Below are 24,416 nucleotides of genomic sequence, written 5' to 3' on the forward strand. Positions count from 1 at the left end.
GAGATAACCGAGTCTTTAAGCAACGATGACAAGGAGGTACAAGAAGATGCTGGCAAATAATTCAATAAACACGCGGGATATGTCTCTATATTCAAATTCTCAGATGAGGCCTTTAGACAGTTCAAGGACCATGTTGTTTGTAGAAGGTGAAGTCAACATGCCCCATCCTATCAGCGTTGGGGATGTCTTACATAGAAGATGGTGATAACTTGATTCTCGTTCGATTACACCATCTCTATCAACAAGTGATCGACAAGTACGGGGATGTCACTGCTGGTTCTCGGCTTAGTAGCGCAAAAGCGAAATCAATGTTTCTTAATATGCTCTTGTTGTTCATAAAATGCATGCAAACAACTCTGGTTTTCGAAGTCAAAGGTGATCTTCTCCTGAGTTGGAAGTGGTACTCACAAGTTATGCTCGAAAAACTAACAGTGAAGAGATCTCATATGATTCCCGTTATCCTCCGGCTACTCACTTGTTATATATAAATGGAAAATTATGCTCATTTTACTGCAAGGATCAATTATCCAGATAACCATTTTATAATCCGGACAACTTCTAAAAGCGAAGGTACCCACTCTTCCTCGTTATACTTTGCAATATCAATTGGCATCTGCTTGAGAATCATCTCATAATGCTCTCTCCCATGGCTACTAAGAAAATAGGAATCCTTCGAGACTTGCTTGATCCCTAAGAAAGAATTCATGCAGCCCTCAGCCATGCCCATGTGCTGATTGTGTATAAGAATCTTATACATTGATACTACATTAGTTGTTCCTTCGGATGTATTGGCTTCAAGAATCTTAACTTGCTGATTGTAATGGTGGATCAATAGTTCTTGATAACAAAATGCCGCTATGTCTTTATTTCTTGTTCAATCATGTCATTTATAACCACGTCAATGTCGAGATTTTGCTTTTTACAGATTTCTACAGCAGAAAATTCCTTAGTTACCTACATTTTTCCATCTTGCTTTAATCTTCTGTCAGATGCATCTGGATGAATTCAGTTTATGAGTCATGAAGTCATCAAGTAACCCTCAGCAAATGCCTTCGCCGTGACTTCCTCCTGCTCATAAAATAAAAGAACCGAAGGTTACTGCTTTGTCATGCTTACTTCCAAATGGTAAGGATTATAAGAAAAAAAAATGACTATGCTAATATATATCACCTGAATTATCGTCGTGATCATCCCAGGGCCTCCCTGATATAATCAGACAATGGGAGAATAAATAACTTTCAAGCCATGAACAATTCGACCGAGTTAAAGACTTGAAAGAACCTAAAAACTGGTGAATAATGAGACACACCTTCAACTGCTTCTCCTCCCACTCTATCTCGTTCCAGCTTCTCGATTCTGATGGATCCCATGTGCTCGGAGCTCTAACGCTTTCCACATGCTGCAGAAGCCGCAAGCTACCTGCAGCCGCCAGAACCAGTTTAACTCGAAATTGAACTATTGAATGCCAGGAAAGATCTGTTCCTATGGAAGGAAACTTACTTGTGACAAAGGCCTCCTCCCAACATTCATGAATGGACCACGAAGGAGCAACTTCTTTGACTGGTATTCCCTTATCCAAGCATACTCTACAAATACCGCGAATGACAACATTGATTAGTTTTAGGAGCGCTATTGTAAGTTTATTGGGATTGTAACCTCCACAGGTTTCCTAAGCCATTTTTTTTTTCCCTTTTTGCTTGTCAGAAATCTGGTTTAAATTAGTTAATAAGTAAACACTAACACAAGAAAGACATTACAGGAAAAACAAATATATATATATAGGGGAAGATCAGCTTAAAGAGAGCCTACTCAATGACCAGTTGCCTTATGACACCAGGAAGAACTCCATCACCAAGGGGAGCAGTCTGTACTTCAAAAGAGGAGTAGGTGCTTCCCTTTACATCCGTAGATTTTTCAACCTGCAAAAAGAGGGAAAAACAAGGGAAAAAACAATCTGTGAGAGGAGAGTCCATTTTACAGTTTAAAAAGTCTAGTCTATGGAGACAAAATCTATAACTAAGCAGTTAGCAAAGTTACTAAAATGCCTACCCTGCGACACACAACAAAGAAGTTTGTCACTGATCCTTCGAGTATATGATCACCATCATTTGACAGCAACAACTCATTCACTGAAGGAGGCCTCAACTTCTCCAAAGACTTCCTGCTCCTGCTCCGCTTATAAAAATCTTAGCATAATGATTCTGAGTAAAGAGAAACCGGATATGGTACTGAAAGGAAAAGCCCCTCTTTACAAGGCAAAATATAATTTTGTTCCCTGAAAACTATTGTAATACTTTAGATAGCTGAGGTCTTGAAATAACAGACAATGAAAGCTAGATTCGTTTCCAGTGGCAACAAAGGTTAGTACCCTCAAACTCAAAAATTTTACTTCCTCATACTTCCACTATTTAAATGGCGCCATAAAGAGTGTCCTCTTACTTTGGCCAAAAAAAAAAAAGGGAGAATGTCTTCTTCCATTAATATAATTAAGTGGGATTAACTGACCTTACCCAATCTGAATGCTTTGCAGCTGCAATAATCCTTCCTCGCCCGGCCAAAGCCAACCGGGCTCCAATAGTACCAAATACCATTGGAATATACGGGCCAACATGAATATGAACATCAAGAGCCCTGGAGAGCTTCTCTTCATCTAAACTCACAGTTCCAGTTAACTTCTCAGCATTCCCACTAATAAGAATTGTGATGGCCCATTCATGCCCAATGTTTGTATCCTTGGTCACGACAGGTTTCACTTTGCTCATATTTTCATTGACTAGACACCGAATAATCAACTCAAACTGGGGTGATTTTATCGATGCTGACAGTGATGAATGAGCAGTGGACCAACTGGATCTTCCAAACAAAACCTTAGGGCTGCTATCGAACAGTAGTTTTACAGAATTGGCAAGTCTCTTCAAATGCCGTTCCCATAGCAATACACATGAGGCATTGTCGTGAGTCCTAGTGGTTGTATAAGCACCTAATCCAAATATAGGTTATCATTAGAATTCAATACAAGTAAGACTTACACAACACATATTCTTGTCCCATGCAATTTTGGTCCATTTGGTAAAAGCCGAAATCAAGCAACAATGCAGTTTCACGACAATATCATTAAAATATTATTCAATTTCATTCTTTAATTGGTCAACATTCCATTCATTTCTTACATTAGTTAAAGCATCTTTTTAGGCGGACATTAGTATTTGCGCTCCATTTGATGTAAACATAACCTCGTACTGACCGAAAAATAGAACATTATGAATGACCATGATCATCACCCTAACATATCCTCGATATGGATGCACATCAGCAAAAAAGAAAAAAAAAGGTGTACAATTTTTATACCCATTTGAGCAACTGGTCAAAGCTCATATCAATTACTCTGTGCGCAGGGAATTCACCATTGACATGGAGCAGACAGTCGGAAGAGCCCGCTTAATCAAACATGTTGTAATTATTTTACATGAATTGTTTTCTTAAACGCAACAATTATCTGTGATAAAAAAGAAAATCATGCTGCCAAATAATGACTTGATGAAAGAAACGAGAGTTGGATGCACGGATACAAGGGGGGAGTGCACACATACCGGGATGGGCTTCGAGGAAGGAAGAAACAGGAGGGACTTCGTAGGTCGGCAAAAAAGTGCCATTGCTGAAGAGAAACCTTGTACTACTGTCCATTAGTCTCCGTTCTTCTATGCTGAGCTCAGCGACTAATTCCAATGTCAGCCTCTGATAGGCTCAGTCTCTTATCTATCTTCAGATTCGCTGAGGACAGCGAAGCTCCAGCAAAGTAGAGGACAACGTTGTTGAGGGGGAGAAGAAGGTGACAAGTGTGGTTACCGAGGAGGGAGGACGCCTGCCGTGGCTGTTGGAGATTACAGGATATTGGAAGGAAAGAAGGCAGCAGCTATAAATAATGTTCGAGGCCAAAGATTAGAGAGTACAGAACCATAATCTTCACCTTCACAAGTAAAAAGATTGTAAAAGAAGACACATAGATTGGCCATAAACTGTCTATAAAGAACAGTCCCAAGTATCATTTATCATCGTATCTTATATTACAAGAAACAACCGTTATCATTTCTGGTATCCCAGCGCAAAAAAAAAAAAAGGGTAAGCCCTTCTGGTAATTTCTATCAAAGGGGTAAAACACATATTTGTTATCCAAGCCTCAGTTTCAAAATACAATTAGTAAATTACACGATTTTCAGTTAAGCATTTTGTCGAACACTTAGAGTTAATCTCAACTTCAAGCTTCCAATTTAGAGTTCACAGAAGCCCAACAAAAGAAAAGGCTAACTACGTTTAAGAAGGGAACAGAATACCTTGAAGTTGAGATTAACTCCGAGGTCCCCTTCGGTGGTCCGGGAGATTCTTCAGCCCAGCTGGTCCCAATTCTAGTATAGGTGCCCCATTCTTGGTCAAGACCGGCCGTACTTCTTGGTCGGATAATATCAAAATGACAAAAAGAAAAAAAAAAACAGATTTTGAATAAAAAAATTTAAGCATGAAGAGAAATTACAAAACAATTCGGCTTCCTTTTTTGTTTATGGCCAAAATCGAGAGTTGTTTCAAATTTAAGCATGTACCTTCCAATATATACATTTATATTGTTTATTTGTAAAAGATCGATATAAACGCAGTTTGCCCTCGAATTATAGGGTGTTTTTAGATTTGCCCACTAACCTTCAAAATATGGCGTTATAACTTTGGCCTAAGTGAAAAATAAGCATGGTACCCCTTTCATTAAAATTTAAAACTTTAAAGTTTATCATGAATATATAATGACATAAAAAAGGGGACCGAAATGTAAAGAGTTTTGTTACAAAATTGAAAACTTTTTTATACTATAACTCTTAAACAGCTCAATGTAATTAAGTGTTGTAAAGACACATAACTTCCTTGCAACCTTTAAGATCTAATAGCATAAATATTTAAAATGGAAAATAACATATCAGAAAATCACCATTGATCTGAATTTTATTGAGTAGTTTAAGAGTTATTAAATACCAAAGTTTTTCAGTTTTCTAACAAATCCGAATTATTCTCATTTTTTTTAATGTCATTTCGTATTGTTTTGAACTTCTAATTTATTCAAAGTTGTAGTACCTTGCACATGATTTTCATAGATACTAAGAGCACTCTAGTCGCAGTATTAACGCCAAAGAAAGATGTTATGGAATTTGGTCCCTTGAATAGAAAGAAGAGAAGTCTCTATTTCCATTGATAGGGGTCACCATGCTTATTTTTCACTTTAGGTCGGAGAGTATAGTGCAAAATTTTGAAGGTTGTGAGGCAAATCTAATTACATCCACCAGTTCCGAGGTCAAACTACAGTTATATTTAAAAAATAACTTCCTTTACCTTTTCCTCACAAGTATATTCTTTTAACTCTGAAAACATATTTGATAATATTGAAAATAAAAATAAATAATTTAAAACTAAAAACAAGTAATTTAAAAAAATCATAAAAATAACAAAATAAAAGGAAAAACAACATATCAATTGAGAAGAAGGGAAGTGAGGGCCAACAATGACGACCATTGCCTCCGAAGAGGACGCATGACAACTTCTACTGCCCCCGACGATCTTACAAAGGCAAATAGCAATGGGTTAGGCCCATCACCACCATCTATCTCCCCTTCTATAAGCGTGAAAAAAGAGAGTGAGAGATAGAGCAATCCCATGGGGGTCCATCTCGATACTATCACGCTCGGCTAAGTCGCTAGGGCCTTCAATGCCACCACTACGAGGTTGCCGGTGGTGGGTCACACAGTCGACCATCACCACACTTAGCCTCAATGACATCTCTGAGGCCAATGATAGCTAGCGATGGGTCCCGATACTCTTTAGTTCTCTTTTGTTCGCTATTCTTTTTTTAAAAGATCAAAATTATTTATGTTTTTGTGAAATTTGTAAGGATAGGAGAAAAAGATCTGTGGAAAGCAGATGGAAAATGAAAAATACAAAATTGGCTATAAACAAAGCAAATTAGAAAGTTCATGCCTAGCTTTTGAACACCTTTCTTTCTTGGTTATAAACAAAACAAGAGGCAAAAGCATGTAATTGCCCAGTTATCCTCCAACAAACCCCCCACCCCCGGTTTTTACTAGGAAGTCCATGCATTAGTATAGCAAAAAAAGGGGGATAAAAAAACCTTTCGGCGAAAATCGAAAATCTGGAGAATTGGAATCTCTTATACCCCGTTTACTTTGAGAAAAATTTTCAATCTTTTAGAAAATTTTCGTGAAAAATGAAAATCTGTAAAATAAAGAACTATTTTTTAGGAAAAGAGAATTTTCTAATCCCCAAATTCAAAGCAATTTAGAGAAGTATATGAAACAGTTTTCTAATTCTCTTTTCTTTAATTGGAAGGTTTTTTTATCAATTAATTTTTTTTTAATTCTAATATCAATTCTCCTCCCTTTAAATGAAAAATTTCCAGTTGCTGTTAGATATTGAATTAGATGACATTAGCCATCGATATATGTCAAAATCAAAATAATATTGTCAGCGACCAGTAACTCTAACTATAATGACGAATTATCCCTTATTAGTATAAGGAATGGATCTATTTATACTGTTTTTTATTGATCAATAGTGACATCCTGCATAATTAGTTGGATAAACTTAATTAAGCACTTTAATCAGACGGTTACAATGTTGGCACTACAACAGATAAAAAAATGTTCGTTAAACAGTCTATTTGTAAAACGGTATGGTCGTCAGTCAGTTAGCTAGCCGAGGGTTTATTGACTATATTCGTAATGTATGATAACGTCATCTAATCATCGATTCGCTATGTAAGCTTATGGGCATATTGATTCTACAGCGAACAAAACGGAATCAATGATATAAAAATAAATACGCGTGATTTGGTTTGTCAATTATATTACACTCACACCTTATAGTTTGAACGAGGGATTTTTTTTTTAAATTCTCAGTTATGGCGTTCAAATCTAATTACTTAGAGATAATTAAGAAGGAAGAGAAGAAGTGTGTCAAACGGCACTGTCATCACTAGTCAAACTCGAATTGCTTTAGAAGACACAACCCATTATTATATGGCAATAAATTAAACTGGAATTTCCATTTGATATTTTTTTTCCTTTATTTGAATTGAGAACAAATGAAAAAAAAAGTTTAAAATATAGTGACAAAAATACACGTATCCGCCAACAGGATTGCATGGGGTGTGACTTTTCTCTTGCATGGCGGGAATATGTGAAACCGCTCAAATGACCTTCTGCCAACCGTCACCGTAAACCGTCACATACCATAATTTGACCCTTTTTGGACAATTTCAAGCAATAAATTCGTAGATTAATTGAAAAAACCCTAATTAAAAAAAATGCGTCATTGATTTTACCCATTTTGGCCCCGTCGTGTACAATTAATGCATTAGCGAACAGTCATTTCCAAAACAACACTAAGGTTATGGTCCCAACCAGTGCTATAAAACCCTACTCATCCCTCCTCACTTTCACACCATCATCACTAATCCCGACCTCGATCGCTCGGTTCTGGTTTTAGTTCCAAGAGCGATAGCAAGAGATGGCGATCACTTACCCCGTCCTTTCCTCATCTTCCTCCTCCGCCGCCTTCCCTATCAGTGCTCCTGCCCCCTCATCTTCCACGTCATGGGCTCCATTTGTGATAACCCAGAAGGAGATCAACAACTTTTACAACATAGACCGCACCGTCTACACCCGTCTCGTCATCCACCTCCATCGGAACCCTGTGGGGTCGATGCACGTGATGGCCCTATGGATTTGGTTTGAGCGGTTGGGCTGCCACAAGGGAAACCTGGTTAACCAGATGCTCAAGTTTCCCGATGGCATGATTAGTGTCCTAGCAGATGAGGCTGCAACGTGCCTCATGTACATCGAGCACAAGGATTTACCACCTGAGAATGACCAGCAGCAGATACCCATGACCCTGAGACTCACCGACGCCCCTCTTTCCCTACGATTCTTCTATGAGAATTGTGACGAGATCATGTCCACCATCCTAAACATCGTGAACGACGTCTGCATCAAAGCTTTCTTGGACATAATGCAAGAAGCGACGCGGCTCCAGACTATTAATGCCTCCAAGAATCACAACAATTGCCTTGAAAACAAGAACACGAGCACCAACTTCCAGGTCCCAAACATGAATGCCCATACCGACTTCCATTACTCAAAACCCAACCTCGTTCCTAACTTTCATGGCCCAAACCCTAACCCCAGTGCTAGCATCCAAGTCCCAAATCCTAGCCCTAGTAGTGGCTTCTTTGCCAACAACCCCTGGGATACCCCTCTGCGTGCCACTACTCAACCGTCTTACAACAGTCCGGAGGTGAGCCTTCCATTGCCGTTTCCGTACTTCACTAATCCAACCATGTCTCCCACTGGTACTGCATTATCCTCTTCAAATTATAATGCTACTCAAGTTAGTGCTTCTCCGTTAGTCAGGGAAGGAGGGTTTTCGAATCTCCTCACAAAGCCATCCCATGATCAATACGAGATTGATGATCATAGAGAACTCTTGAAAAATGAGATCACAAAGATGCTGAACGGTCCTCGCCTTGAGGTTTAAGATGGAAGTGGTGGTGATCAAGAGGGGACACTGATATGGCAGAAGAAGCGGCAAATCGATACATGGAGAAAAACAACGTTTGATGACCTTGTCTGGAAACGGCCTTCGGAGCAAAAGTCACCGCCCTCGGCCGTGAAGAAGATGGGATTTAAGCTAAATTTCATCGTTTATGGCCTCAAACAGAAAATTTTATATTATTAAGGAATTTTTTGCTATTTTTGAAAAATCATTTATTTTAAAGAATATTTTTATTTCGTCCATTATAATTCTGTTTTCTCTATTTAAACGATGTAAGCTCTAGGGCTAAGACAATTTTCAAAATTATAAATAAATTTTGGAGCTTCCATGCTCTTTCACCCATTCTTGAATTCGATTTGAGTTTGATATCAGTTTCCTAGGAATTCAAAGAATCAATGGGAGATTGAGGGTTGTAGTTTCGGTATTTTATGGAATCAACGGATATGTGACTGGTTCTTTGTGTGTACACTGAGTCAGTTGGGTGCTCGGGGAAGTAGGGTCGTTCGATGATTACTACGCGCCATGCAGTCATCACTTGCTCAATAGCTTGCCAGTGATCTACGGTCGTCTAGTCTTCCTGCCAAGTATGCTCGAACCTTTCTCGCGCCGTATTCTCGGGAACCCTCTGTATGCCTCAAAGTTGTCTCATTACTAGCACCGAAAAATAAGTGGTGGACCCACATGACTTACAAGTGGGATTCCATAAAAATCGGGACACTTCAGGGCCATGGGTCTAGATGATATCCACGCGGCATGCCATTTAAAGGCCCTGAGTGACATTTCACGAATGATTTTCATCCACTCGAAAATATTGCGTTCTTCCACAAACATAAGAGGTAGCAATCGATAAAAGATTGATTCTAGGCCACTGAAATACATAACCGGACGCACAAGGCCAAAGGATCTTGCATGGCTTTGAAGCCAAATTTGTAAAAGGATTGGGGATCCTCTTATCCTTTGGTCGCGCGTTCTCATAACGCAGTTGAGGGACCGAATGGTCTCAGCACGAGGGCTACCTCATACTCACGCCCTCCGACCACTTGGAGAATGACGCCGGCTAAGGTCGCATCGACAAGATCCCGCGAGTGAGGGAATAAGAGAGTCCCAAAGATTAATAGTAAAAAAACATGGAATAAATCTTTGCGTAAAATGTCCCCTTGAACCCTGTGCACTCGAGATTGAATGAAAAGGAGGATTTTCTCGATTGCTATCTCCGTGCTTCCGGAGTATGCCAGTTCGGCGTTTAATCGGGTGGTTTGAACCCCGAGTAGGCGTGAGACCAACATAGGTCGGGTAGTATAGATGTTGGGCTCTACAATGTCGCGTGTAATCGCAGTCCGGTTGATAAGGGTCCGATACTCCTCGATGGTCGGTGTGAGCTCGGTACCCTGAATGTCAAAGACGGCGTGTTACTTGTTCCAAAATGCGATAGCGGCCTCAAGGAAATTCCAGTCAATATTCTTGGTAGATAGCAAGGGCATGTCACCCACGAATGCGCGGACGTAGTTACGGTCAACCGAGCGCAGGGCTATCCATATGTGGCTGATCTCCTCGAGTGGTGGCGTGACTCTATCGAAGCGCGGACATGAAATCGAGTGCAGCATCTCTTGCCAAAATGAAAGTAAAATCGTCTTGGAATTCGTCAACGCAAATAATGCCCTAGTTTTGAAAATTATGTGACACATGCGCGCGAAAAAATAAATGTCCACGGCTTAGTTAAAATTACAAAGTACTCGTACATCGCTCTAAAAAAACCGAAAAAAAGACGCAAATGGCGTGTAGGCCGACTCAATGGATTGTTGTTGAAGCCAAGTTGAAGGCTTGCACGGAGGCATAGCATGATGCATGGTTCGGTGTTACAAAGACCATGCTACCTAGGAATGGGGGCTCCAGACTCAAGGGCATGAATTCTTGGAAATCGAGCAGGGTTCTTTGGGGGCCTAATCGACGGTCTAACCGTGCAACATACCCTTACTCGAAACCCTTATCTAACTTGCGCTTCTATCATCGGTCGTGGGACGCGACCCATGGATACTTAAAACTAGCGTGATAAGTAATGCAAATACATAAAATAAATGTGCGTAAGTGGATAAAAGGTGAATAACGGAAAGCGGTAAATGAACAAGCAAACTGAATCGAGCCCAAACCCTCTAAGTGTCCCAAGTGGAGTCGCTAAGTTGTGCTCACTCGAATCTCGATCTCGTCGGGGCACGCAATCCGCGCTCTGCGGCGCGGCTTGGGAGTGTCCACTTTCCTGGGGACGCGCGACGATACGCGTGAGAATGACTCGCCATTACCTGTTTACAACCCAAAGGTTGAGGGTCGATGAGTTGCTCGGGTCTAGGGGTATGAGATACACCTAATTGCAAAGGCAATGGTCATGAGGAGCCGAAAATTTCGAGTTCGGAGATTCTATTACGTGCGGGCCTAAATCGCGCACGCCCTTTCGATACTCTAGCTTATTAGGCTGGCCATTTTTTATTCATTTACCGCGTGAGTTAGGTTGCGCTCTTCTTGCCCGTTTTGACATCGTAAAGTCAATGAACTGATCGGATTGGGGCAAGGACCTGAGAGAGGAGTAAGTTCACATGTCGAGGAATTGGTTCGCTATCCTCGTGCATCGGTTGATTGGAGCATATCGGTCGACTTTCCGCTTGAACCGAGACTGCGAAGCAATGAATTTACTCGTCCACGGGTAATTAGTTCGACCCGATCGATTCGACTCTCGAACCTTTTACTCGCCGACTGGAGATCCTTACAATGAATGAATTGAATGTACAAATAAAATTCTTACAATGTGCTCTCGAATAATTACAGAATAAAGGAGTACAATACATGGATCTCGATCAGTTTGCATTAGGTCAATATTCCGCTCTAGCTCACCGAGAGGTTTTGAATAACCGATAAATAAATTAAGGCAACGCGGGTTCAAAGAGCTGCGGGTCGGGTCCGACCGGACCGACGAATGACAAGAGAGCCGATTGATCCTCGAGATGACCGTTGGACCGGCCGAGCTCCCGAGCAATGCCTAACCACGATTCACACATCCGACCCAAGTCATCTTCCACATAAACATTTCTTGGAGCGAGGCGATGACTCTAGACTAGACCACATTCCGCGCTCGGGTTGCACGCGCTCGATGTGCATGGGGGCATTGGACCCCGTGATCGATAGTTTGGAGCGTTGGACCTTGTACAAAGCGTGACCAACAAGTTTGGGCATGAACCGCAACAAATCAGCAAGTATTAACAGAAAACAAAGAAAAATTGATAGAAATAGACGAAAACTGATAAATACAGACAAATTATGTTATTATGCCATGTTTACATGATTTAACCAATTATTAACCGGGATTAATTGGCAAGAAATTTCCTAACCTAGACAATCAAGAATACAGTGCTAATTTGACTATGTATGTGTGGGTTTGTTTTAAAGTTTTGTTATGTATTGCGATATTGTGGTTTCACTGATTATACCAAACACGTGTTTTGACACTAAATTTGGAACCTAGAGTTCCACTTAACCATTATCTAATGTTGGATTGAGTCGAGTGAATGGTTAATCGGGTTTTTTTTTGCACGTTTTATGGTAGAGAAGCCTAATCTAACTACCCGAATCTATGGTAGGTTGACAGAAACCACTAAAAATGGATGAAGAGGGCTATGCAAATGACATTTGTGCCCGAACGGACCGCCCTTATCCGACCGTGAGTCAAAATGTTTCGTTCATTCTAACGTCTAAGGAGTCGGCGATTCACGAAACAACGGTTACGCCCTTGAACCGTAAAAGGTATAGACCACTCTTAGGCAGAACGATCATTTTCTCGGCTCTTTCGAGGCCGCATGACCCCAATGGATCCAAGGGATCGATCGGCACCGGCTACCGACTTTCGATAGTATGTGTCATATGATATCAATTTTGCTCGAACACTTTAACACATTTTACGGTCCAAGGGCATTATTATCTTTTCGAGAATCGCCAACATCCTAGGCGTTAGGGTGATCGAAACACCACATGTCACAGGTGGAGAAGGGGCAGCTCGCTCGAGAGCAAGTCTTATTTGCATAGCACTATTCACTCGATTTGGATATTTCTGTCATTTTACCGTTGATTCGAGGACTTAGATCTGTATCTTCGCAATAAAACATGCAAAACCTGATAAACCATTCACACGACCTAATTAAACGTTAGAAAGTGGTTAGGTGGAACTCTAAGTACCAAATCTTGGGTCAAAACACGTGTTTAGTATAATCAGTAAAGCCGCAGTGTTGCTATACATAACAAGATTAAAACAAATCCACACATGCATAGTTGGATTAGCACCGCGTCCTAGCATGTTTTCTTGCTTGTCTAGGCTAGGAAAATTGTTTGCCAATCAACATCGGTTAATAATTGGCTATATCACGTAAACTTGACATAATAGACAACTTGTATGTATTTGTTAGTTTTTGTCTGTTTTCATCTATTTTATCTGTTTTTATCACTTTTTGTTTGTTTTCCATTGTTATTCGTTGTTTCGATGCGGCTCAATCTCGAGTCCATAGGAAACAATTAGCACGGGGTCCAACGCCCCCATTCACATTGAACGCGTGCAACCCGAGTGCGGAATATGGTCTAGTTTCGAGTCACCGCCTCGTTCTGAGTAATGTCTATGCAGAAGACGACTCGGATCGGATGCGTGAACCGTGATTAGGCATCACCCAGGAGCTCGATCGCTTCAACGGTTACCTCGAGAATCGATTGATTCTCTTGTCGCCCGTCGATTTGGTCGGACCCAACCCCCGACTCTTTGAGCCCACATTGCCTTAATTCATTTATCAATCATTCAAAACCTCACAGTAAACCGGAGCGAAATATTGACCCAACGCAAACCGATTGAGATCCATGTACTTTATTTTGTTGTATTTTGTAATTATTCGAGGGCACATTGTTAAATTATTTATTTGTACATGTTTATTCGTTGTAAGAATCATTGATCGGTGAGCAAAGGGTTCGAGAGTCGAACCAATCGAGTCAGTCTAATGCATACCTGGAGAAGAGTAAATTTGAGACCTCGCGGTTTCAATTTGCATAGAGAGTCTACCGCCACGGTCCAACAAACTGTAATGCGAGGATAGCGAACCGATTCCTCGATGCAAGGACCTACTTTTCTCTCGATTTCTCAGCCCACCTCGTTTAGCTCATTGAATTTACGGTGTCAAAACAGGCGAGGAGAACGCAACTAACTCACGCGGTAAATAAACGAAAATGGCAAGCCTAGCAAACTAGAGTATCGAAAGAGCATGCGAGATATAGGCTCGCATGTAACAGCACCCCCGAGCACGAAATTTCTGACTCCGTACCGACCAATGCCTTAGTAAACTAGGTATACCTCTCACCCCTAGACTCGGACAATTTACCGGCACTCGACCCTCGGGTCGTAAATAAGCAAGTGGTGACTATTTTCCACGCGTGTCTGGCACGCTTCCTCGGGAATGTAGACACTCCTAAGATTGAGCATAGGCGCTCGCATGCGGGCCCCGACGAAAGCAAATTCGGGTCTGCACACCTAATCAACGCGGTAAATAAATTAAAAATGGCAAACCTTAGATAAACTAGAGTACCGATAGAGCGTACGGGATATAAGCCCATACGTAATAGAACCCCCGAATTCGGAACTCTCGGTTTTGAAAGACCATATGCTTTAGCAAAACTAGGTGTACCTAATACCCCTAGACCTGAGTAACTCACTGGTCCTTAACCTTTGGGTCGTAAACAAGTAGTGGTAATTCATTCTCACGCTTGTTCGTCGCATGTTTCTCAGGAAGGTGGACACTCTCAAGCCATACAAACAGCGCACACGCATGTGGCCCCAATGAGACGAAATTCAGGTCCAAACACATGCTGCAAACACATGGAGACAACTACTCTCAATCAATCTCAACAAATCCTTCTTTCTTGAAAGTAAGGAGTAATGGCTAATTAATAACTTGTTCTGCTCGCACCTGGGTCTATAAGGCATTTCATGGCCACTTAACTTCAGAGTGGCTTGTTGATTGTTCCGGGGTTGGCGAAATAAATCCATCTTTGAACCCCAATTCGCCCAACCTCTCGACGGCGCTGCAATGATCTTTAAAGTAATGCATGGGTTTGTTCGATGCAACCTTTGTGCAAACGCACGCACAGATCAAAAGGCTTGGAATTGGAAACTAATCGGATGGAGGATGCCGAGTGATGGATGGCTAAAACTCAATACTGATGGAGCTGTGAATGGGAACTTAGGTCCTACAAGGACTGGAGGTTTACTCCGTGATGAGAATGGCATGTGGCTTGGGGGTTTTGCGCATAATACCGAGATTGCAACTTCAATTCTTGCAAAATTATGGATAATAAAAAATGACCTCAAGTATCCTGGGAGATTGGGACAAGGAGGCTGGTGCTTGAGACTAACTCTAAGTGAGTTGCATATCTCCTATGCTCACAGGGAGAGCAAGTTGACCGTAATGCAGCTATTATGAGTGATATTTGTTCCTTGCTCAACCGTAATTGATCAGTAGTTATTAAACATACCTATCGTGAAGGCAACATATGCATCGATTGGCTATCAAATCATGCTCTAACACTTCTTCTCAGAGTCCGTAGGCTAGTTAGTTGTCCTATTAGACTTGATCATTTGATTTTCGATGATATTGTAAGAGCCATCATGTCTCGTCTCTGTATTCTCTGATTTCCTTATTAATCCATTTGGGCTAGGCCCCATATTTCATCAAAACATAATTGGAGTTTTCTAAAAGAAAGTATGACCAACATAACCAAACCTGCGCAACAGTACCAAGAAAACAGATTCGAAATTAAAGAATGACGTTTGGTTTCCAATATCATAAAATGTTGTCAAATCATATATCCAAGAGAAACTCTACAAGCCCAATTTCCAACACCACTAATTGAACGAAAATTGAAATTTTCTAAAATAAGAGGTGACTAATTTACTCCAACCTGCACTTGTATAACTAAAAGACGTATCAAAATTGAAGGAACTTGGGTTTCCAATTTCATTAAAAATGACTGAATTATATATCTCTGAAAAGATCTGAAATTCTAGTTCCCAACACAACAATTTGAATGAGAATTAGAATTTCTACAAGAAAGTATGGCCAACATCCTCAAGCCTGTGTAACAGAACCAAGATGACAGATTCGATATTGAAGAATGACATTTGATTTCTAATGTCATTAAATGTTGTCGAGTTATATATCCCTGAGAAGCATTGAAAGTCTAGTTTTCAACGCAAAAAACCAAATGATAATAGGAGTTTTCTAAAAGTGATTATGGTCTACATACTCCTGCCTGCACAACAGAAATCAACCAGTTCCATAAATTATATGTGCTTTTTAAGTTAGATTTGCGATGTAATATCAATTACTAATAAAAATAAATCATAGACAACAAACTGCTGCCACAGATCAGCATTAATAACGCAGCGTGGATTACGGCTTCTCGCACCTAAATCTTAATTTTTGAAGAAAATAGAACATGTCCATACCCAATGAATTAACACCTAGAATGACCACGCTAGAATAGAGAACCCCTCTAAGAAATACTATTGATACTGAGATATAAAGTTCTATCATCCTATTACAATGATATGGACGACATTTATATAGTCCTAAGATAACTAAGAAGACACTAAAATAGAAAATTAAAATCTAGACTCTTACTATATAACTTCGTAAAAACAAATATGTAATTATTCCAAGATCGGAAACTTAAAACACTTAAACTAAAATAAAAGATAATATCTAACTCTAAATATCTTTTGATCTAAATGAAATATACTACCTAATTATAATAGTAATATTCCTAATCTATAGATCATGACATCTCATCTTCCCTTTCCATATCACGAGAATATTTCCTTAATATATCCAAGTTACGCTCCTTTGAGCTTGGGCTTGTTAATATGGATTTCAACTAAAAATCCTCCTCACCCAAGGTTGTCAGAATCGCGATTCTACCTAGAATCGGTTGAGGGTCGTGAAATCGTGAATCGTAGAATCGAATCGTGAATCGTAAGATTCTACCTATAATTAAAAAAACAGCATATATATATATATACACACACACCAAATCTCATGTTAGAAATAGTATAAGTAAATATCAAATAATTGTTCGTCAAAATCAGATGGTGCTTAGTCTTCACAAGAAAGCGCTTCCACTATAACAACCTCAAATGAAATTTTTTTTTCGATGATAAATCTCAAATGAAAATTAATATAGTACCGTGGTCACGGATCCCACTATTCCTTCTTGGAATAATCTTTGTATCTAAAAATGTCAAAAAAATTTCAGCCTAAATCATCTCAAACCATACGAAAATCAGGAATTGGTCGAAACTCAACTCGAAGCAGTTCCAGAAACTTTCCAAGTCCCTATCACTTACAGTCAGGAGACAAGTTTTAAACTTTTCATAAAATAAGATAATCGATGAGCAATACTGTTGCACAATGAGAGAGATGAGGGGGGAAGGAGGGGGCATATGACTTTGGCTTGAAACTAGAATCGTAGAATCGGTCTGATTCTACGATTCTGCGATTCGAATCGCAATTCAATCACGATTCTACCTTTTCGATTGATGCCATAGAATCGGAATCGATAACCACCCCTTGAATCGTAGAATCGTAAGATTCTACGATTCGAATCGCGATTCTAACAACCATGTCCTCATCAATTAAACAAATCGCTGAGTTTCTTGTAACGAGAAAGCAAATTTGCTTAGTGAGAAAGAAGCTCACTGTGTTACAAATACCACCCATCCCATGCTCGGGTCGAAACATACTTGTATGCTTCTATGAATACTCCAGAGCTTCACAAAAAAAACAAAAAATTGCCCTCCTTCCTGCTGCCCAAATAAGCAAAAACCCGAAGGAACAAAAGTTTGTAAATATATGGTGAAATCAGCACAGCGACATTACTTCCTCAGAAGAAAGTCCAGCCATGGGAAAGAAGATTCGTTGCACACTAGTGAAGATCGCAACAATAATGCTGAGACAAGCAATGATACTTTCCTTCCATAAACATAACAGAAAAATTTATGAGCGAACATGCATACCTCAGTCTATCTATACATTGCACATTGATCCAAACCTGCTCGCTGGCCAGACCTGCAATCCCGAATTGTCTTGTTAATACATGGAATCATGCAGCGATATGATTACAAGAATCTAATAGAATGACTCAGTGTTTCCCGAGCATCAAAATGCCCAATAAAGGAGCCCACCAAATTACATTCGAGAGAAAACATTGAAAAGGTTACCAATCATTTATTTGATGGTCTACTAAATTCAAGGAACACCTGCGAATTTCTACTTTTATTCCTGTTTTGGAACAAAACAAGCCCAGCCTTCTGGCAAAACCACCAACAGCCAACCCACCAACCTATAAAGGCCACCAAAGGTAAAATGTACTTTTTCTAGATAAATTGTTTATCTTTTAAGCCAAACCAGCTGACATCTTCACGGAACTGATTTAATGAATTTTGCCTAAGGTCCTCATAATGAAAGAACACAGTGTAAAAAACTCTGCAATCCTTAGAACTGACGGAAGGTACCAAGGACTGTATAAAATAGTAATAATAAATTGACTCGGAGATGTAGATTGTTTCTCTGTATGACTAAACTTTAAGGGGCCACTAAACATAAAAAATGCTTATCATTTCAGCCAATGATGGAGACAAACAGAGCAATACAACCATGAAAATGAAGCATACCAAATGGAACATTAAAAATGAACTTGACCAACACATTTCCATGCATCACCAAAACAAAAACAAAAAAAAAGTTTGCCATCATAAATCTAACAAACAAGCAAGAAAGAACTGAAGCTTAAAGAGAGAGAGGGCTGAAGAAAATGCGTCCTTACTCTCCAAAATAATTTTCCATGTACAAGGCCATATGGAATTGCCCCAAAAACTCTTGAATCACGCGAATCGTGAATGTTATCGCCCTGAACCCAGACTCTACCTTTTGGAACCTACAGAGAGAAGAATGTCTAAGAAGGGAGCATCGAAAAGCAATATATTGACCAGGAGCAGATGAACCAAACAGGATCTCCATTTTAAACGCACAAATGTAACATTCAATTTCAATATATTTTGACAGAAAACTCAATCTATGCCGCATTGTACAGTTAAAAGAAGCAGAGACATCCTCTGCAGCCATCTACTGTGCAACTGTTCGAAATTACTAGACCCTTAATAGGCTCGGCATTTCCTTCCTATATGGATTACAAAGATCCAAATGACTTAAAGTCGAACACACTGCATAATACCTTGAATCCGTTATAACAATCCTCGGGCCCATAACTTGCTTTCAAACCTATGCACCAGAAATAAGACCCAGGAAGCAACTCATAGTTATTTTCCTGTATGTTCTTTTCATATCGTGTATTGTTTCCCTCATCTCTGTAGCTAGAGTTACATTGAGCTCTTGGTCAGAAACGAACAAATTCCCACAAAAACCTGATCTTTTAAGTTGAATTTTCACAAAAAGAAAATCCATAATAACCAAATGCCACACAAATGTAAAAAAATATGCTTTGTTTGGATGCAAATTAAAGGGAGTCGTGGGGAAGTATTCTAAAATCCCATGTAATTTTATATGGCGTTTCAGAAACTCCCCCTCCCCTCCCTTTCCTTTTCCTTACCCTCTGTTTCCCTCTGGTCAAACAAAGGGATAGACAAGGGTGAAAAATCATGAAAAAGGGAAATCGAAAATCAAGCACCTACATACCACAATAGTCTGGCATTCATCACTTTCTCCAGGTTTGATGAGATAAGTCACAGATTCGCCCTCCATGCCCACAATGCGCTTGATGACCTGCTTATTCGGGTCCTCCGGCGACGTTAACACAACCATATCGCCCCGGCTCACTTTCTGGAGCCAGACTGAGGCCCGCTCCACAATGATTACATTGCCATTTAGATCGATGGTTGGGAGCATGCTGGGTCCCATTGCCTGTGAAACAGAGTATCGAGAAAGAAAGGTCAACCTGTCATTAGGTTTTCTGGTCGATTATGGACAGAAGAGATGAGGATTCAACATTTTACCAATGCAGGGAACATTACGTAGGAGCCAGTTACATGGATGCAGCAGCAGAACTTTGCCAAAGAGAAGGCTAGCTCGAAGCCTTCTACTGCCCACAATCCTATATTTCTTAGAGCCATTTCTTTTCCTTTCCTCTGTTCTTAGCAATAAATCTATCCCTTTCTGGGATTCTTGAAAAGGATGAAACCTGCATTGAAGTCTGGGCATATAAGTCATTGGGTTCATACAGCTGCCTTTTCAATTGGAAAATATGCTAATTTAAGATTTTTGGGTCTCTGCACCGCAAATGAAATTTCATATGGTGCAAAACCCAGCACTAACTCAATATTTTGACCGAGGAATTTTTTTTTTGGGGGGGGGGGGGGTATACGATTCAAGAAGAGCATTATTCCTCAAAACCCCTTTCGAATTGGGAAGTTTCTTGTTTGAACTGAAGAGAAGAGGATCCCTTCTCGTCAACTGAGCAAGAGAGAGAGAGACTCAATTTGAATGGCAGGAGGGTACGAATAACATTTTCCCTTTCAATCCTCTCCCTCCAAAATCCTGATCCAAATAAAACATTAATGTTAAGCTAAACAAATTTCTCATTTTTATAAAGTTTATGCCAATTTCTCATGCTTGATCAAGCAAAAACAAAAGAATTATGCCTTCCTTCTCAGTACATTATGGCTTCCAATTTATTCATACATTGAGAGATCATCAACATTATAAACAGGCATATTGTTCTGATCTATACTATATATGTTGTTGAGGGTCTAATCTCTAAAATGAGTATGGTTACCATAATGGAGCTTGCAAAAATGCAAATTTAGGAAACCAAGCAATAATAAGCCGCTTAGTACAATTACCATGTGGTAAATATTCAATAGAGTGCATATTATTTTGAGGATCACACTTTATGTTCGCACACCCTTTGCATCATTTGTACCGACATGTAACCTGGCTCAGCTAAGTTCAAAAACCTGCGAGGTTAGTCGGTCTGTCTAGGTGATTAGAAACCAATTACTACAATGGGACAAAATCAGCCACCGAGGTTATTTGTTGGCACGGTCTAGTTTCAGGGTTCTTGTACATTTTAGAGAACTTTTAATTCCCTGAATGATCCAACTCAAAATCCTAGATTTGTAATCCTAGTCTGCATATAAATTTAAGTAAATGTTTTACTAGGGAAAACTGCATTACTTAAGATGCTTTCAAAAAGGGACTAACTGAAATGCAATTATGGGAAGATGCTAAGACTTAATCTCTATAAAGGCTAAACATGGAATGGTCCTTGAATCTAAAGTAAAGAGTACGCCAACGATCAGCTGCACTCATGCAGATCTAAAATCTAACGTAAACAAGACTAATATGACCTTAGGATGACGAGGATGTGAATGTAAAAGATTAGAAGCATGATATCAATACAAAAGCTGCTTGGATGAAATAACGAAGACCTTTAATTAATACACAAATTGAGCGAGAACTGATTAGGACATGCACATCAAACTTCTACAGATCAAAGGTCACCCTAAAGATTATACACAATGTAAATGGCCTAGGACACTCTAAGATGATCTAAGTGCGAGGCAAGTGATCCTTAAGCAATCTAACCAGCCCCAGGCCACCTATGTGCTCTATGGTGAAATATAAATGATTTTGAGATTCTCCATCTGATCTAAGCATAATTTATGGGAACCATACCTTCCCAAATGATTTTGACGATTGAAAACATAACAATATATATAGAGCCTCAATTGATGAGGAGGCTACCTCAACTATATTCATGAAGAAATATGATTGAGAGAAACCAGAGCTCCACGAGCCCGAGAAGAAGAAGAAATTCGAGAAGAAGAGGGCAAAGCCAAAGCCCACTCGGGCAAGCCCAAATTAGATGCAGATCTTTGTTGGTGGAGAAGTCCAACATAATAAATAAAGTAGTTGCTAAATTGTTTTGGGAATTCAAATTCGAATTTATGGGGGTGCCATTATTAGTTGCAACTGTTTTTAGTTTTTAGGGGTAAAGTTAGTGTTTTTATGCTTTCTAAGATAAGTGCACTTAGTATGGGATTCATTTTCCCAATCTCTATATGTATTAATGTATCTGGAGCAGAATGAAGCAATGAAATATATTTGAAGTTCTCTCTATTATTTGAGTGCCTCCTATGGCAAGCTTGTGTTAAGTTCATGTTCTTCAGTCTAAACATAGATTTAGGCTAGTTCGATCGATCCTCACTGCTTCATCAATAATTTGTAGCCACAAAACAAACAAAAAAATCTTTTCACAACAATGTGCACACTTGCAATGGATTGAGAGACAGAGCAATGAGAATAGACAGCACGAACCTTACATGAAAGAGGGAACAAATACCAATCAATCCAATGACGCCCCAATCATCTTATAATGTGGCGTAGATCGAATAAATATCAACGTCACAAAGAATGACCCCCAGAAAGATACATTCTGTTTTCTCCTGTAAAGGTAAAAATCGAACTAAAAGCTGTAAATCCAATTTTTTCTTTTCTTTTTTTCCTTTTTCTTTCCAGTCTCTTGTAACCACTGGACAAGAATCAATCAATACCCAAATCGCAACTGCAGAACATCAATCAATACCCAAATCGGTGGAATGCCGACAAAAGCTCTCCTGAAAAAGAAGAAGAAAGATCAAGCAAAGTCCGACAAAAGCTCTCCTGCAACTCTGGTCAGAACTTCTCTGAGACTGGGAGATGAGCCGAGAACAGGCGTGAAGGAGAACGGAAGGAGAAGAGGAAGCCGAGAAGAGACAGAAGGAGAAGAGGAAGACAAGAAGAGGCGTCAGTTCAGAACTTCACCTGGAGACTTCGATATGGAGGGCTCGAGATGTTGCAGCCTCTGCAACGCAGTAACGGAGAAGAGGAGAACGAAGACTGGGGTTTCTTTCATTTCATTAGTTTTGAGTTTTTTATTTTTTAAAATTTACATTTAGGTCCTTCTAGTTTAAAAAATTTTGAACCCACCCAACCGGCCGGTTCACATGGGTTAGATGAGTTTGCCTAAAAACCGGCCGATTTTTTGGATCCGCCGGTCTATTTGTGCATTTTCGATTTTAAGAAAATTGGACCAGACATAGGTCCGATTTTCGATTCGACCAGTTGAACCAATCGGTCCGGTCCGATTCTGATAACAGTGACTAGAAGCTTAGGTGGCGTTTGAATTTGAAGAGTGATTCTAAGAATCACTTTGAATCGTGATTTTGACCAAAATTGGTCAAACAAAGCTGGCGGAAATATTTCCGTTGTTGAGGTTATCCCCTGAACTCACCCCAGGCCCCCACCCCAACCTTTTCCCTCAACCCCAGGAGCTCATTCTTCCTCAGCGCTGGAAATCTCCTTGCCCAGGCCCCTACCTAATCTTCTTTCTTCGGCAACGACAGCTGCCGAAGTCGATTCCACCTTCAATCGAGAATGCCCACCCGTCAGGTGTACATTGAAGCCGGCCCCTACCTCCCCGCAACTCCTGCAGCGCCTCCCGTGTCGCCCCGGCCCGCCAAATCCCCTGATTTCTTCTTCGTCAACGACTTCAGATCCTGACGACAGTGCCAATAATCGAGAACGGCCACCCGTCAGCTAGAGAGCGAAGCCGGCCCGAAATTCCCGAAGAGTCCTGCATGCCCTCCCCTGTCATCGCTAGCAGAGCTACCTGAACGAAGGTTCTAGTCGGGCCCCTACCTACCGAGCGTCTTCTTAAGCGGCCATTGCAGGAACGAAATACCGCACAACAACACCTATTACAAGGTATTTTCTCCAGCTAGCATTTCAATTTCGATTTGCGATTCAAAGTGAGGAACACCTGAATTAGGGTTCCGAAGGTTGCCCCTTGGTTCTAAGGATTTTGCTAGGCTAGGAGGGTTTTAACAATGCTAGCGGAGAGGGCGAACAGAAATTTGCAGGCCTAATCTGAGGAGTAGGGCGATGGATGCAGTACGGGACCGTATTGCAAATCAAATATGGCACGCTGAAAGGAGGGAACATCTTAACATATAGATAAATGAATGGTGTTGAGAATATTGCAGTGTTATCAAAACCGGACCGGACCGGGCGGTTCGACCGGTCGGACTGGAAACCGGACCTATGACCCGTTCGGTTAGCTAAAAAACCCAAAATACACAAAAAAATCGGTGAACCAAAAAAACCAGCCGATTTTTGGGTAAACCCATCGAACCCAATCGAACCGGGCGGTTTCATGGGTTCAGCATTTTTTAGAGGAAATCGGGCGAAATTGAAGGAAATTGGACGAAATTGAAGGAGATCAGGTGAAACCCTAGTCTTCATCCCTCTTCAGTTCAATTGGATCTTCATGGTCCCTCGCAAGGGCTGCCCCTGCAGTCCACACCTTGACCAAGCCTCCTCCACCATACACGTCTCGCTACGTAGCCGTCATCGGCGCCGGAGCAGCAGGCCTCGTTGCAGTTCGAGAGCTCCGTCGAGAGGGTCACTGGGTTCGTCTATGAGCGAGAGAGTCGGTCGGAGGTACATGGGTCTACACGCCCAAGTTTAATCATCGGTGGCTTCATCAGTTCAATCTTTTCTTCGCCAGTTCGCCTCTCTCACCCGTCTAGTCCGTCTTTGTTGAACTGATCGAGCAGAGGAGGTTCAAGCTTCCTCTTCTCCTTCTTGAACTTAATCCTTTTTTTTGTGGCAAAATGGGTGACGACAAGGTCTGGGTTTGTGTCTCGGGATCTTTACTAGTTCTTGGGCAACATAAGAGGGAAA

The 24,416-nt window shown here is 40.5% G+C and overlaps 2 protein-coding genes across 18 annotated transcripts; both read right to left on the reverse strand.

Moving 5' to 3' along the window:
* Window positions 1-835: 835 nt before the first annotated feature.
* Window positions 836-4,622, reverse strand: LOC116202003. 4 transcript variants are annotated; one of them, XM_031533511.1, is made up of 9 exons: window positions 4,332-4,622; window positions 3,591-3,913; window positions 2,506-2,980; window positions 2,050-2,161; window positions 1,810-1,919; window positions 1,501-1,586; window positions 1,310-1,419; window positions 1,171-1,203; window positions 836-1,068 (listed from the first exon to the last, which is right to left on the reverse strand). In XM_031533511.1, the coding sequence occupies exons 2-9, from the start codon at window positions 3,682-3,684 to the stop codon at window positions 1,018-1,020; spliced, it is 1,071 nt and encodes a 356-aa protein (XP_031389371.1). In that variant the 5' UTR covers window positions 3,685-3,913; window positions 4,332-4,622; the 3' UTR covers window positions 836-1,017. The 4 variants fall into 4 exon arrangements, with proteins under 4 accessions (XP_031389371.1, XP_031389370.1, XP_031389369.1 ...); XM_031533510.1 differs by having other exon boundaries at window positions 2,050-2,167; window positions 3,591-3,871; window positions 4,332-4,616; XM_031533509.1 differs by having other exon boundaries at window positions 2,050-2,167; window positions 3,591-3,967; window positions 4,332-4,616.
* Window positions 4,623-15,655: 11,033 nt separating this feature from the next.
* Window positions 15,656-22,605, reverse strand: LOC116200947 (mitochondrial inner membrane protease subunit 1-like). 14 transcript variants are annotated; one of them, XM_031531957.1, is made up of 8 exons: window positions 22,497-22,593; window positions 22,011-22,309; window positions 20,056-20,228; window positions 19,688-19,872; window positions 19,371-19,595; window positions 18,502-18,612; window positions 17,693-17,744; window positions 15,656-15,930 (listed from the first exon to the last, which is right to left on the reverse strand). In XM_031531957.1, exons 4-7 carry the CDS (start codon window positions 19,802-19,804, stop codon window positions 17,703-17,705), a joined length of 495 nt encoding a protein of 164 aa, XP_031387817.1. In that variant the 5' UTR covers window positions 19,805-19,872; window positions 20,056-20,228; window positions 22,011-22,309; window positions 22,497-22,593; the 3' UTR covers window positions 15,656-15,930; window positions 17,693-17,702. The 14 variants fall into 14 exon arrangements, with proteins under 14 accessions (XP_031387817.1, XP_031387813.1, XP_031387816.1 ...); XM_031531953.1 differs by lacking the exon at window positions 15,656-15,930 and adding an exon at window positions 17,020-17,479; XM_031531956.1 differs by lacking the exon at window positions 15,656-15,930 and adding an exon at window positions 17,020-17,482.
* Window positions 22,606-24,416: the final 1,811 nt, after the last annotated feature.

Source organism: Punica granatum, chromosome 3 (genome assembly GCF_007655135.1).
Source record: "Punica granatum isolate Tunisia-2019 chromosome 3, ASM765513v2, whole genome shotgun sequence".
Taxonomy (NCBI): Eukaryota; Viridiplantae; Streptophyta; class Magnoliopsida; order Myrtales; family Lythraceae; genus Punica; species Punica granatum.

Excerpts from the sequence above, each read along its gene's own strand:
- LOC116200947 (XM_031531957.1), bottom strand. The coding sequence starts at position 19,804 with ATGGCTCTAAGAAATATAGGATTGTGGGCAGTAGAAGGCTTCGAGCTA. Across the intron at positions 19,596-19,687 it reads ACGTAATGTTCCCTGCATTG|GCAATGGGACCCAGCATGCT; the intron begins GTAAAATGTTGA and ends TCTGTTTCACAG. Across the intron at positions 17,745-18,501 it reads ATGGAAAATTATTTTGGAGA|GTCTGGCCAGCGAGCAGGTT; the intron begins GTAAGGACGCAT and ends TCGGGATTGCAG.
- LOC116202003 (XM_031533510.1), bottom strand. The coding sequence starts at position 3,684 with ATGGACAGTAGTACAAGGTTTCTCTTCAGCAATGGCACTTTTTTGCCG. Across the intron at positions 2,981-3,590 it reads CTTCCTCGAAGCCCATCCCG|GTGCTTATACAACCACTAGG; the intron begins GTATGTGTGCAC and ends TATTTGGATTAG. Across the intron at positions 1,069-1,170 it reads TGATCACGACGATAATTCAG|GAGGAAGTCACGGCGAAGGC; the intron begins GTGATATATATT and ends TTTTATGAGCAG.